The following is a 14,784-nucleotide window of genomic DNA, read 5'->3' as shown; positions in this document are numbered from 1 at the left end:
CTTCTAATAGTTGAATTATTAAGTAAACCAACCGCATTATGAGTGACCGATGCTTAACGGGGGGCCTCGTTCAAAAACAGGGCAAGCTTTAAATACACTACTTCCGATAGAAAATGTGTTGAATGAGCACCCCAATCCTTGTGGGACACCAAGCATTTTGATGGAAACTCAGTTACTGTGGCCCGGAAACATGAGTCTTTTTTATCAGTCTTTGATAATTTACTCGGAAGAGAAAACCATTGCTAGGCTAAACGGTACAGTCCTGTACCGTGTTTTCGGCATAAACTTATCCTAAAAGACTTGTATGCGTATCAGAACCAAAGATGAATATAGGTTTCTCTGTCATCAAAATGGTAGTTCTATAAACGAGGGTAATACTATCTAATTTAATAAACGTAGGCGACAACAACAAAGGGTTGGTTTTGGAAGATTAATCATCATGACTTATAGTTTGAATGTGTTTAAGAACGATGTGGTAATTTTGAAAGTTTATTTTATACATCTTCAAAACCGCAGCAGTCCACATATTGGAATTTGGCACAGCCATTACCAGTAAGCCCAACACAAACATCAATAAAGTCAGTATATAGTTTCACATGCAAATGTGTCACCCAACGTATGGAGAAAGAGCAGCATTGAGGAATCGGGTCCCTTCAGAACCACCCTCATTGCGCAACAAGACACTAGCACGAAATCTATTAAAGTCAAGTTGGTTAAATGCCACTAGATAGAAAGTACAAATAATTCCGCTGGAATTAGAGTCAAAATCAAAAGCCAAATGAATTAGAAAGGTTGATATGATAATGTTTAGAGTACGTCAATGTAATGGTCAAGAGAGGCATATTAAAAGTAGTAACTAACAAACATTTTGTCAAGATTTCTCATATTTTTGGAACAAATATATTTTGGCTCTTTATCTGGTCTTAAAGGCAACAGGTCTCTCTTTCAAGGCTCCACATGCAGATCCACCACCCCAAGTTACCCACTGACTAGTTCCCTCAGTCGAATCCATCTATGAAGACTAGAATTTATCTTGAAACACAATTCAAGTACATATGTGGATGAGCAACAGACCTGGAGTCTAGACTATTATGCCACCCGAAGCACATGAGAAATGTGCAAAGTTTTCAGAATAGTCAGTTGGATCACCAGATCTTTGTTTTGACCCAGAAGAGGAGGAAGACTACTCCAAACACAATGGCAACAGGGGCCCACTTTCGAATCAATGCCTGAAATTGAGATGAACAACCAGATAAGTAAACTTCATCTTCTAATCTATTTTTGGATACATACATTTTTTTAAAATTAGATTTTCATATACACACACACAATATACATAAACAAAAAATTTTAAAAATTAAATTCAGGTACATGAGAAACAATTTGATCTAGAGAAAAGCACACAGCAGCCTGATGGAGGCTAATAAAAAGCAAATGTCATGCTTCTCTGTCAAGATAACAAGCAAATAAATGCAATGAAGATAATTTCTGCAACAAAGATAACAAATAAGAAGTTAATTGGTTATCTCCCTCTCTCAGTGTAAACACGTGCATATAGATCTAATACCATGTATGGCTACGAACATTATAGATGGTCAGGTAGTCCCTTTTGCATCAAAATATTTACTAGGACAGGTGTCATGTATAGGTCTCATCCACATAACCTTTCGTTTACATTTGCTTATATGTAAGAAAAATACTTATATCTGAATGAGACAAGATGGCTCAATTAAGCTGGAGGCACAAATAATCAACCAATGCCAATGAAACCATTAAGTTGGCAGCCCATATTCTAGTGGGAATTCACTTATCAAAACAATTTCTAGTGGGGGTCCTCTCTATTAACATTATCTACCATGAGTTCCTATGTATATATACATTGAAAAATGTGCCAGGCTGTAGCTCAGACAGTTAGGCTCCGTTTGGTTACACATATGAGATGAGATGAGATGTTTTGAATAGTAATGAATAAAATATTGTTATAATATAATTTTGTAATATTAATTTTGTGTTGAGATTTGAAAAAATTAAATTGTTTATTATATTTTGTATGGGGATTTGAAAAAGTTGTAATGATGAGTTGAGATGAGATTTTTGGTTTTGGCTAACCAAGCGGGGCCTTTAAAACCAGCTCAATTAATTGGGGTAATGTTTGGAAAATTGCAAGCTGTGCATCACCACAGGAAGGGTAAAATCACATTATATAAGAAGTTTCAAGCAACAATAAATATGTCTTCCCAAGACCTTAATTATGTGGGTCATAGCTATAGATTTTAATGGTACCAAATTCCATGACTTCCTGTATCTATTTCTATCTCTTATTTAGGTCCACTCTCTTGTATACTTCCTGTGTACTTGGCCTATGCCTATTTTAGTATCAATACAATTTCTTTTTACTCATAAAAAAATAAACAAATATCTTCACAAGCACGTCTGTGCACCAAACAGATTGCAACTTTAGTGGTAAATTTGACACTCTCACAAGGATTCCCACATGCCAAGAGTTTAGGAGCCTCATTTATACTGTGCATTAATCTGATGAAACTAACCTGTCGATTTAAGTCTCTTGCCTTATCAGCATATATTCGAGATTCTGATGTCAACCGACTAGACATTTCACTGACCTCTGCAACATTGAAATTTGGAAGAGATTATACAACCTGCAACACACATGACATATACTCTCTACAAAGGGAAGTAGAGGGATCTACCAATCCAGGAGAAAGAGGAGAAAATAACAAATTCTATTGATTCTTCTAGCAACAATCTAGAGAGACATTTGAAAATTTTAAAAGAAAAATGGGAGGATTACAACTACAATTGTGCGTTGAGACCTTACAATTTCATTTCCAAACATAACTTCAGGTTTGACAGATGTTTCAATCAACTGCATGCTGCATAGCGGTCTCTTCAAAGACAATAGCAAACACTAATTTGATTGTAGCATGTAAACTCACAGACCTGCCTAACCAAGATTTTATTGCAATTAGGACTTCGTGCTCTTTGACTATCCTCATGCCACAAGAGATAGGTTCCTAATATAGCAAAGGGAGATCCCTTTACAAGTAGGTGGATGTCCATTGCTCTCTACCCTTGTATTAGACCATGATGAATGCATATACACATGCATGTGTGTGTGTGCGCGCGCGCGCGCATATAATATCTTACTGTTTCGAGACTAAATACAACCATCAATCAACAATGCAACAAACTTGTTTCCAAGCACATTCATACAAGCACTCCAAGACATTGAATGGTGTTACCTTTGGAGGTGCCATATGGGCCACACAAGTGTGTGCATATGTGCTTGTGTTAAGTTGCATTATGTTGCATAGCTTCAAACGAACACTAGAACAAAATGATATAACTAAATGCAGCTATTTATTTTTCTTTATTTTATTAGTGAATAAATGGTGGTATTTCTAAAAATCAGAAGGCTGAAAAACTTACGGTCCAATTTTTCACCAACACCAAGAACTTCCTGAACATTGCGAGTCATTATTTGGTGCACTTCATAGAGTTCATCGTTCAACTTTGCAATATTACGCTGAGTATGAGTGTCTTGATACAGTTTCTTCGTTTTCTGTATGAATGTGTCTTTAAACATAAAAAAGGGGCAATAAACCGTCAGTAGAAGCAGCAAAAACAATGCTGACTACATAGAAAAAGCCAGACCCTACCAAATTTGATGAAGGCATATGGTCTGGCAGCAGTTTCAATTTGAGCCCCGTTAACACGCTCAAATTCATTCTTGAGGTCTTCAAGGTATTGAAAGGCAAGTTTCTTAGGATAAGCACGGTCACACATTGTCAAGTAACAAACTCGTCCTTCGATGATATAACTAAGAAGTTGTGTTAAGGTAGCATTACATTGATGATATAACAAACTTGTCCCAACATTCAGAAAAAATCATTACTTTGATGGAGCATATAGACAACAAAATCAAATGATGCAAATAGTAAGTTCCAACCAAAGCTTCCATAGCCTTTTTAAGTGACCAAAGTTGCCATTCCAATAACTGTGACCACTACATCTACATGAACTTAATTTCTCACACTCATCCACAATTCTTATTAAGTCTCTCCATAATCACACATTGAGTTTGAAGCTCACAACTAATCAATTGGGATCAAGGCAAAGTAGTTGAGCCAAGTGAGTCCTTTAGAGAAATTATTAAAAGATAGCATTGCCCTAACAATACCAGAATTTCCAAATTTTCACAAGTAATACTGGAAAAATAATGAAGCAATTAAGAAGTTCCATGCATACTTTTTTGAAAGAGAAGAATTCCAAAGGGGCGTAACCCAAGTACAAAAGAAGCATATGAGAGAGACCCACTTTAGTTGCATGAAATAAAAAGAAGGATCTAGGGATATTAAAATGCAACGGCATTACAACTTCACAAGGGAAGAAAGGATACTGGAAAATATAGGGGCCAGTTTCAATTGACATCCTTGAAGGCTCATTCAGGCCTCTCGAGAGGTTTTTGAACAAAGCCTTGGCTTGCTGCTTGTAGAATTCTGCATCTTTCAAATCACGGCCATCATCTAGTCCCTCTACTAGTAGGAGGCCATCAGTAACACGGGCAATCATCGTCAACTTCACCATCTTCAGCTCACAACTTATCAGCTATACAAAAAATAAAAACTGAATACAATACGTTAATCACTTCACTCGACCCAGGAGCTGATGAACAAGCCAAACGTCGCCAAAGAATAAATGCTAATATACAAATTAACAGAGTCGACTTTGTATATAAATGAACAGCCGCATGCATATAATCAAAGAGCTCATTTTCCAATAACAATTGAAGGTTCAATTGGCCATGTCCAAAACATTAGCTTGTCAAGATTTAATAACCTAACCTCCAGCCCAGCAAATTTAACTAATGTCCCACAATGCCCTCTAAGATTTACACGCAGTGTTGATATAGGGTCTGCTGCCACAACTCCGCAATTCAATTCAATTCTTGGATTCCCATCATGCAACTCCCATTTTGAAAAAATTATAAAACAAAAATCAAAGACCCAAGAACTGATTCTTGTGAGAATTGTGCTGGGCAAGTAAGAGGCACTGGTTAAAAAGCATAAAAAAGCCATTTTACATTCGCTAAAAGGAGAGATCCCAAAAATAACCTAATTCTTGGTCTTCTTCACAGCTATGGATTTAACTGCGATTATATCGAATGATTAGCATTCCCACTTTCATCAAGATCTCCAATGATATAAAAAGGCATCAAAGTAAGCACCCTGAGCCACCAAAATCATATCTTTACTCCTTTTGATAAATACCACTAAACCCAAATGAGCAATTTGTTGAAAAATCACCATAAAATGCATAAACAACGTAGTTGTTAAATTCCCATCTGAGAAATTAGACTAATAAAATTCAATAAATAGCATATATAAGACATTGACATTTATCGGACGTACCCGGTTATAGCATTTGAAATTTGCTTTTGATCTGAAGGATCTGGGGCACGGTGACGACGATGCTCAGAATCCGAGCAAGAAAATGCTAAAATAGGGTTTTGGTCCTTTGGATTTGAATGACAAGAGAGAGGGCCTTTTATCAAGGGAACGGAAGACGAATTGAAAAATGATAAACTTAAGTACCCAACTTCGTATGTTGTCGTAAAATCAAATGAACCGGCAAAGAATTGCAAATGTACAGATATTGAACGAGGAAAAAAAAAAAAAAATGACAAATGATATTTGTAGATTTAACTTTATAAATTTCGTACATTTCTTTATAGAAAAATAGATAAAATTTTCATTTATATAAAAATTTTATTTTTTTAACAATAAATTATTTTATTTTTTAAATAAAGTGAGCGAAACTTACACATTTTAAAATTATAGTATTAACATTATTCAAAATAATTATAGATTTGTAGTTATTATAGTGAATAATTATATTATTTTTAAAAAATGATAAATTTAAAAACTGATGTGTATATTTATTTCAAATGAAATGATTGTAATCTAAAATTAAAATTATTTTTAATAAAATAAAATAATTATATTAATAGTTTGTAACATAATTATAAGTGTATTATTATTCTTATTTCGAAGGTAAGAAGCATAAATTTTAATTGTGCAAACTAATAGCCAATGATGTAGATTGTAGAGTGAAACACATAAACTCAATTTAGTCACGTTTGTTTTCATAACTATTTTCAAATCATCTCATCTAATTATATATATATATATATATTAATTTTTATACAAAATAAAATAAATAATTTAATTTTTTAAATTATAAAATAAAAATAATATTAAAAAAATATATTTTAACAATATTTTATTAAACTTTCAATTTTTATTTCAATTCGTCTACAAAAACAAAAGGATTCATTGTAATTAAAAAAAAAACTAAATATTGATTATTTTACGTGAAATCCAATGGTAAATTTTTTTTTAAATCCAAAATAAATCTTATCACTCACATAAAATAGATTAGGTCACTATGTAATAAAAAAGTTAGATTACATATAATTATTTTTATGTGCTATTTGTATATTCAGCTGATGCGATTGATCAAAATAATTATTTTATATTAAAAAAAGTGACGTAAATAATTATATTAATAAAATATATAAAAATAAATACGGATAAAATTTTTGGTGGGATAACCTACCTCATTTCAAATGGTGGGATGGCTGAGGGAAGCCGATCACTCTTTTATGAATGGTCGGATCAACTTTGGAGGGATCAAGGCCGCCTAATTTTTTTATTATTTCAAAATTATCTTTCATATGAGAATTTTCTGCTTTTTTTGCTTGGCCACTAAGATTTTATTATTTCAAAATTATTAACTTTTTTTGCTTGGCTATTAAGCTTTTTTAATGAGAATTTTGAGTTTTAAAATTATTATTATTGTATTGAGATTTGAAAAAGTTAAAAAAAGTTGAATTGTTTATTATATTTTGTATGGAGATTTAAGAAAATTGTAATAATGAGATGAGAATTTTATGTTTGAGATGAGAATTTCATGTGGCCAAACAATATAAAAAAATTCACTGATTATTTTTTAAATTCTTATGTTTACAGTCCACAGAAGTTCTTGTCCAAACCTCAACATCTTGAGTAGAAGAGAGATGCATAAAATGGTCATTCCATATTTATTACTCATTTAATATTTTTTAAATATTTTTAATACTGCAAAACCCACTCTATATATTAATTTTCTCTCCTCTTTAAAATCTTGAAAATCGAGCAACAATATAATATATGGTATGCACACAAACTAGGTGTGATTGCAAATAGAATTTCTTTTTAGGATATTAGCATTAGTTCAATCAAATGTCACCAATACAATATGTAATCATTTTAGTTTTGAGTCACACTAATCGAGAGTGGTTCAACATATGTGTGTTTCAACCTATCCTAAATTAATTATTGATGTAACTTATTATTTTTTAAATTTTTCATAAAAAAATTAAATCTATCTCAATTTACTTTATACATTCAAACACATTTCAATAGACATTATAAAATATTACTATTTATATATCAACTAAGGCCATCTCAGCATCCTAACACAGTCTAATCTTAAAAGTGGTAGCAAGAGTTATCTTAATTTTTATTTTTATTTGATTCGGGGTACAAGTTTTCATTTCCTTTTGTTTTGGGCGTATTATAAACTATAATAATTAAGAAAAATAATATTTGTAATCATGAAATGTATAAGTATTGTTTAATTTCTATTAAAACATAAGTATAAGTTTATATGAAATAAATTTTAATTTTTTAATAGTAGATTTTATTCTTTTTAAAAAGATTATACAACATTTATATATTCCACAACTATATTATACTAAATACATGAAAATTGATTAAAAAATAAAATATTACTTGTAGATCTTCAAAATATGATAATAAAAAAAGGTAAAAATAAATAATATTTTATCATCAAAAAGGATTTTATTATTAGATTGCAAAAATGGAAGTGTGATATTAACCAGCGATTCGGGTGACGTTACGATGAGTGTTATTGTCATGAATCAATAGTCATACAGCGAGTAGAGAAAGACGACTATTTGAAAACTCCTCAGCTTCTTCCTCTGACTTTTCCTTCTCCTTCTGCCAGAACTTTCCAAATATAAAACCCCACCGGGCCACCACTCCCATCCGTCACTCTCGCTGATCAGTTTCTCTCTTCACGGAGCCGAGTTTTTTTCAAAGTCTGACGCTTTCGGCTTCCTCCTTTGCGACACATGAATTGCCGCCATGGCCGAGAACGAACACAGGAGCACTTTCGGGTTACATGAGCGGTCCCGATAATTCCGAGCCGCGCGTCGTCACTGCACTATAGTTTACCGACGCCGTGGTTTTTTTATTTTTCCATTTCGTTCATGTGAATGTGCCGTATGCATACTTTTTATCATAGGGTTTCCGAAAAGGCAATCTCTACTTTCTCTTGGATTAGTTCGCGACTGTGGGAATCGTTTGGAAAAATGTTACTACTGGCTTGAAAAAGACGCAAGAGGAATGCATAAAAAGGCAGCGTGGGTTCAATAGGTACGAAAAGTTGATGATTGTGTAGTTCTTTGTAACGCGTGACTCGTGAGAATTCTGGGACTCTGGGAATGAATAGTGATCAGACATTGCATGGAATTACGTTCTGAGGATATGTGCTTGGACTTCTTCTCTGCTTAAATCCTTGCTGGTCAAACTTGAAACTTCCAATAGAATAGTGATCGGAACAAAAGGCATAAAACTTGGATTATATTGATCAGATTTCTTTTTCCTTTCTAGTATTTTCGCTGGATCTTATGAGTGACTTTTGGTTTGCTAAACGTTTTTGTATTACCCAAACTAAAGGTTGGAGCGGACGGATTTGCTGACTCTTAATTTACTGAGGATGTCAGTGGATGGAGCTTCAAAGCAGCCTGAGCATAAGCAAAAATCAGGCACCGCATATCGGGAGGAGCGTCTTTCACGTGATTTGGAAAGTGGTTTCTCTGGTGTCCGAAGATCTCAACAAGGAATAAATTCCTCAAATGTCTTGGGCAGTAGACCATATTAAAACAATCCCAACGCTTGCTTCCTTCCCTTCAGATCACTACAAGAAATCGTAGTTTTACCGGCGATTTTATAATCGCCGTAAGCTAAAACGCTACTATATGTATTAATGTGCCTGCGATTAGGAACTCGCCGCGTTGTTCTACAAATTCACTGGCGCCATCTCATTAAATGGTTTTAGCGGCGACTACAAAAATATATTGCAACGACATTCCACGCCGCAACATCCCATATTTGCATTTAGTGTCGGGATAGACTCAGGGCGCCAAACACTTTCCCCCCAACTTATTTCCCCCGCCCTCACCATCGCACACCCATCTAATTCGAAAATCGAAGTGGAGGAATCGGTGACCAAAATTGCCGCCGGCAACCTCCCCCGACTGAAACCCCTCCTCATTGCCCCCATTTTCCACTCCTCGTCGACCCACACCGGTGTTCTCCTTCCAGTTGTTTAGCTTCCCCTGTTTTACTGTCTCCGAAATTCAACCAGTGTTTCAGTCTCTCGTTTGCACACGCCGGCTGCCGAGGAAGAAGGCCAGTCATTTCTCGTCGAAACAGATGAAAGGTTAGCCACTTTAATTTGCTTTGTGGCTTCTTCTTTGTACTTGTGATCACTGCCACTTCTTTTAGGGTTTGAATATCTGTCTAGAATGACATAGACAATGCTAGCCATGATTTTAATAGGAAAAATCATGATCTAAGGTGACATTAGAAACACATTACCATGTTGTGATGTGAATAATTTGTGGCTATAATAATTTTAATGTAAGCTGGTATACATTCAAAACCCTTGAATATTATTCTCTTCCTTTTTCGAGTGAAATCAATTGAGAATAGTCTTGCATGCCTGACTCAGTTTTCGTGTCACCTAATTTTATTAGAGTATAACTATCGATTATATATATGAGAAATTCTATATATATATATATATCCTCTGTTTCACTCACTGAGCTATCAATACTACGTTTGCTTGATTAACCCTGGAGCTGTACGTTGATGTTCCTTTAGTTTTGGTGTAATAATTGGCTTAAAATCGACGTGTATTCTTGGTGATAAATTGGTCCCAACCATCCAAATAAGTTATTTTAGGCTACAATAATTTTTGTTATAAGTTGGGTTAAGCATGGACTACCTTAGTTCTCCAATTCTAAATCCACAAATTGTGGCCCACGAAAATCACCTGTTGTTCACCACTACAAGCAAACAGTGACCTCCACGTCCAACTGTCTCTCCCCCTTCCTCTAGATTAAAATCCATCACTATGCAGCTCCACTCCTTACATCATACGCCACAAGTTGCGTACCCGACTTGTTGTAAGTTAATTGAATTGTACATGGTTCTAATGGAGGAGAGGAGGTTGTATTTTGTGCAAGTTGTAAATACTGTGAAGTTGGTGTACTATGTTGGGAAATGTGGATTTTGTACAAGTTTTAATACTAGTTTAACAGATAGGTCAGCTTTTTGGGTCATGTAATTTTTGACTTTCACTTGTAATGCTATTGAATGGTAATAACCATGTTTAATGATGTTGGTGTTAATGTTCAGTCAAGTTCTTTTTTACATGTTATTTTTTGGCTCTACTATTTTCTATAGCTCGTCATTAAAAGTATTGAACGGTTGTAAATATTGTTTATCAACTTTAATAGTTTTAAAGTTCTTTCTAGTGTGTGTAATTGGTGTACTGGTCAGAAATGGATGTTGTGGCAACCAAACACAAACCGTAACATGTGAAAATGGACATATGCTTCTTATGGGGACCAATGTTTGTTGCATGGTTGATCATGGTCCACACACTAAGTTGCATTTCCACAAAGTTGGATGCAGCTATGTAGAGAATTAAAAAAAAAACATTTTAACACAATTATGTCATAGTTTAATACCTGGTGTCATTTCAACAGCATAATTCATAAGTTAAAACCAAAATACTTTATAAACAGAGGCTATTGAGACTTTATTCAATACAATTCAAGTAACTTACAATCAAAATACTTCTTAAACTCACAACAACACAATCCATACCATGTGAACAGAGCTCAAAATTAGATGTTTCAGTCCCCAAAATTAGATGTAGTCTTTCTTTTCTTGTCTTGTGATTGTTCTTTTCCTGTTCCATTTTCCTTTTTCTCCATTTCCCTAAATTTCTTTTTGCTTCTGGTTGGAGGCTTAGATCTTAACTTATTTTCTGAGACTTGTACCTGTATATTATGCCATACCTGTGCTCCATAATAAACGGTCATTATGGAGCTCTTAACTGGACTTTCCAACCCAGAAAATACAGTCCCCTGCCACTTGATTCAATTGTACCCAAAAGCACCCAAGTTATCTTCTTTCCATATCAATAAACTACTTGGGGCAGTGGGGATACTCGCCAAATGTTGTATCGAGGTAAGTCCTCTGGCTGGAATAATATTACTCCTGGAAACAATGAAGAGGATGACCATAAAGATCATTATTTAAATGGAACAAGGGGAAAACATCTTTGGGTTGGTTTGGCACGTGGATGGAATCAAAGTTCTGGTTGGAAAAGTGGATCAAATGATGGAAAAAATGATGATTCTAATTGGGGCAGAAGTAGTTGGAGCTCCGGATCAAGTGATGCCACTAGAAATCCAGCTTGAATTCATGGGGTAGAAAAAGGCAGGCAGATGAAGATGGGAACCAAGATTCTAATTGGGGCAAAAGTACTTTCTGGAACTCTGAATCTGGTGATGCAAACAAACATGTTTCAGGCTGGGGCAATAAAAGCAATTGGTGCAAGTGGCAATCAGTCAATAGCTGGTGGAAGTGGAGACCAAACGGAGAGTTTCAGTTAAAGGGCAAGTGAATGGGAATTACAGAGGAGGTTTTGGAGGTAGAGGGAGTTCAGACAGGAGAGGCTCTAGAGGTAGAGGGGGTTTTGTTTGCATAGGTGGATACAGGGGGTGTTTTGGTGGCAGAGGCAGAGATCAGGGGGTTTTGGAGGTAGAGGTAGATCAGACATAGGAGGTTATGGTGGTAGGTCAGACCGAGGAGGATTTGGAGGCAGAGGTCGTGGAAGGTGGGATCAAAGTGGTGGTTGGAATAACAGAAACGACAGTAGTGAGGATAACCCAAAAACTGGAACCGTGTGGCAGGCCAGGCGAGTGTAGGAAGAAAAATGACGGTGTAGAAACTTGGATTGGAGTCGGAGATAAGAATAAATCGCAGAGTTGGAACGCAGGAAGCTGTGGAACTAGCAATCAAACCACTGGTTTGAGCTATAGCAAGGGTAGGAACCAGCCAACTGCAGGAGTAATATGCTGCTGGTAGTGGCTGGAACAAAGGATCCGGTTCAAGTAATGAAGCTGGTGGAAGCAAGGGAAACATGCAGGATCAACAGAAGCCTCTGGCGGGAACCAGTGGTCAAGCTGGGACTAATCAACCATAGGCACTGAGATTGAAGAAATTAATCAGCAAGGGGAAGGAGGGTGGTAAAAACACACTAAAGCATTAGCGTCACCTATGTGCACAATTTCTTTTGCCTGGAGATATGGGTACTACTTTCCGGTGTACTTTCTTTTTGTTTATATTGAATTTCCTCCTAAATTCGAAAGTGACAAATTGTATAATTGGAAAAATCCCAAGAAAAATCCAATACAGGCTAGCGTTAAATAAAACAAGAAAGAAAGATTAATTAAAAGGGTATAGAGAGTTTTCCTCCAAACTTAGTAGGATGAAAGATCTCACCAATATCCCTTCTATATATAAAAATGACAAGTATATATCTACATGTTGCACATGTAATAACAACATGTTAATTTAAAAATGACCACGGATATGCCTTGAATGCCATATCATTAAAAATAATAATAAAAAAAAAAAACATTTGTTTCTCATATGTTTAAGGGACCTATGACAAATTTGCACATGATAGCCTAGCTGTAGGAAACTTCCTCAAACCGCGTTTGGAAGAAACTCTATCCATACTATAATATAACTTGCCTTAGACGTTACACTTCACTATAGGATTCCGCAATCTTTATTTTATCAAAACTGCCAAATTCCAAAATGGGATGTGGTGTCGTATTATGCCTGAATCATGCATATTCTAGATTTTCCGGAATCGATCGACACCGCCAGACCGGACTAAATCTCTTTAAATCAATGTATATAAGTCTTCTATGTGATATAAAGTCTTCTTTGGATATATATATATATATATATATGTGTGTGTGTGTGTGTGTGTGTGTGTGTGTGTGTGTGTATGTGTACGTGTGTGAAAACTTCTTCAGATTTATGTAATCTTGAGAGATTCTAGCTTCTCTTTTTTCCTTGTTTGCTCTATGCAATAAAAGTTAAGTTAGAAAATAATTTTTCTGGGGGACATGAATTATGCATATATCCAGCGCCGGAGGTGGCTGCCAGCCACCAATCACTGTTCTATACTTCTTCTCCGGGCTTTTTAAGATTTTTAGCAAGGTGGAGGCCGGGTAGGCTTAAGATAAACTCCAATAAAAAGCTGACGTGTTGGAGGGGATAAATAGCCAAATGTACATTATGTGGCGACTATGCTGAATGTATGGACAGAAAGTTCATGGGTTGAGGTTGTGCTTCATTGTTTATTTTCCCCAAGTGAAGAGTAGGCCAGGAAATTTATAAGCAGATGATTTTCCCAACTTGATTTATGTAGTCCATATTGTGATAACAGAAATCTTTGTCTATAGTTTTCTAGTGTATTTTTTTTACCCTAATTTCGTGATAAATATATTCTGTTATTAGTTCTGAAACTGAAATTTACATGGATTTTCCCCCGTAGATTGCAATTGGACGTCGAGGTTGGTACGCAGCTAAAAGGCGTTCACAATAGCGTTCTTTAAGAGTATTGTCATTTGTTGAGCCTGCCCATCCAGGAGTGAGCCGAAACTAGACATAGTCTAGTTGTTATTGAAGGTAACCAGTAGCATCTGCATCTGCAGCTACGCTTCCTCGTTTTACTTTCGTTCCCATGAACTCTCATTTCATATATGGATGTTTTATGGCCTTGTGAAATAAATAGAACCATGCTTCCTCGTTACGTTCTATACTTGTCATATACAACCTGTTTCCTATTTTACTCATTACTTATGATATTTCTATTAAATTTCCAGGGTATGCATGACTATACATATACAGATTTATATAGTTAGTTATACAATGCCTATATCGGTATCTTCCTAATGAGGGTGGTCGACATGTAATACTCTTCAGATAGTTATTACACATCACATTCCACATGTATTTTCTTAGTATTGACATGTGATTTGTAATCTTACTTCATGGCCTGATCTAAATTGTCATTTGTTAATACATTATCTTATTATCAGCGATGAATTATTATTTTTAGACACGGTAGTGTTGGCTACGTAGCTTAAGGGTTGACCAGCACAGTGTATATACTATATAAATCACATTTCACCTTGCCACTTTATAAAAACTCCTATATATACAACTACAGAATAATTAGCATCAGCGTTATTCAGACCTTTTAACTGACCTTATCCAATACCATTCTTGACCTGTGATAACAATCAAGATCATAAACAATTAAAGACGTTTCAAAACACGATATTTCCAATTGCCCTAGTATTGTCATCTGGTTCATTTCTGTTTAGACAGTCAATTTGAATTGGTGTATACATGACTATAAATGAAGATTTGTTATCCCTAATATGGAAGTGAAATATTTATCTAGTTCTGAGCCATGACTATATTCGATGAAACCATCATGATTGCGCAACATCACTCAATCCATGCACCTCGT

General features: G+C 35.2%; 1 protein-coding gene across 3 annotated transcripts; it reads right to left on the bottom strand.

The window, feature by feature from the left end:
- Window positions 1–755: 755 nt before the first annotated feature.
- Window positions 756–5,659, bottom strand: LOC122280214 (25.3 kDa vesicle transport protein). 3 transcript variants are annotated; one of them, XM_043091170.1, is made up of 7 exons: window positions 5,433–5,659; window positions 5,136–5,249; window positions 4,421–4,647; window positions 3,681–3,841; window positions 3,451–3,597; window positions 2,550–2,626; window positions 756–1,229 (listed from the first exon to the last, which is right to left on the bottom strand). In XM_043091170.1, the coding sequence occupies exons 3-7, from the start codon at window positions 4,606–4,608 to the stop codon at window positions 1,146–1,148; spliced, it is 657 nt and encodes a 218-aa protein (XP_042947104.1). In that variant the 5' UTR covers window positions 4,609–4,647; window positions 5,136–5,249; window positions 5,433–5,659; the 3' UTR covers window positions 756–1,145. The 3 variants fall into 3 exon arrangements, with proteins under 3 accessions (XP_042947104.1, XP_042947103.1, XP_042947102.1); XM_043091169.1 differs by lacking the exon at window positions 5,136–5,249 and having other exon boundaries at window positions 4,421–4,629; XM_043091168.1 differs by lacking the exon at window positions 5,136–5,249 and having other exon boundaries at window positions 5,433–5,658.
- Between the last annotated feature and the right edge of the window lie 9,125 nt (window positions 5,660–14,784).

The sequence above is a fragment of the Carya illinoinensis genome, chromosome 1 (assembly GCF_018687715.1).
Source record: "Carya illinoinensis cultivar Pawnee chromosome 1, C.illinoinensisPawnee_v1, whole genome shotgun sequence".
Lineage (NCBI taxonomy): Eukaryota > Viridiplantae > Streptophyta > Magnoliopsida > Fagales > Juglandaceae > Carya > Carya illinoinensis.
Note: the sequence above shows the minus strand (reverse complement) of the source record. Positions and strands in the feature narration are given on the sequence as shown.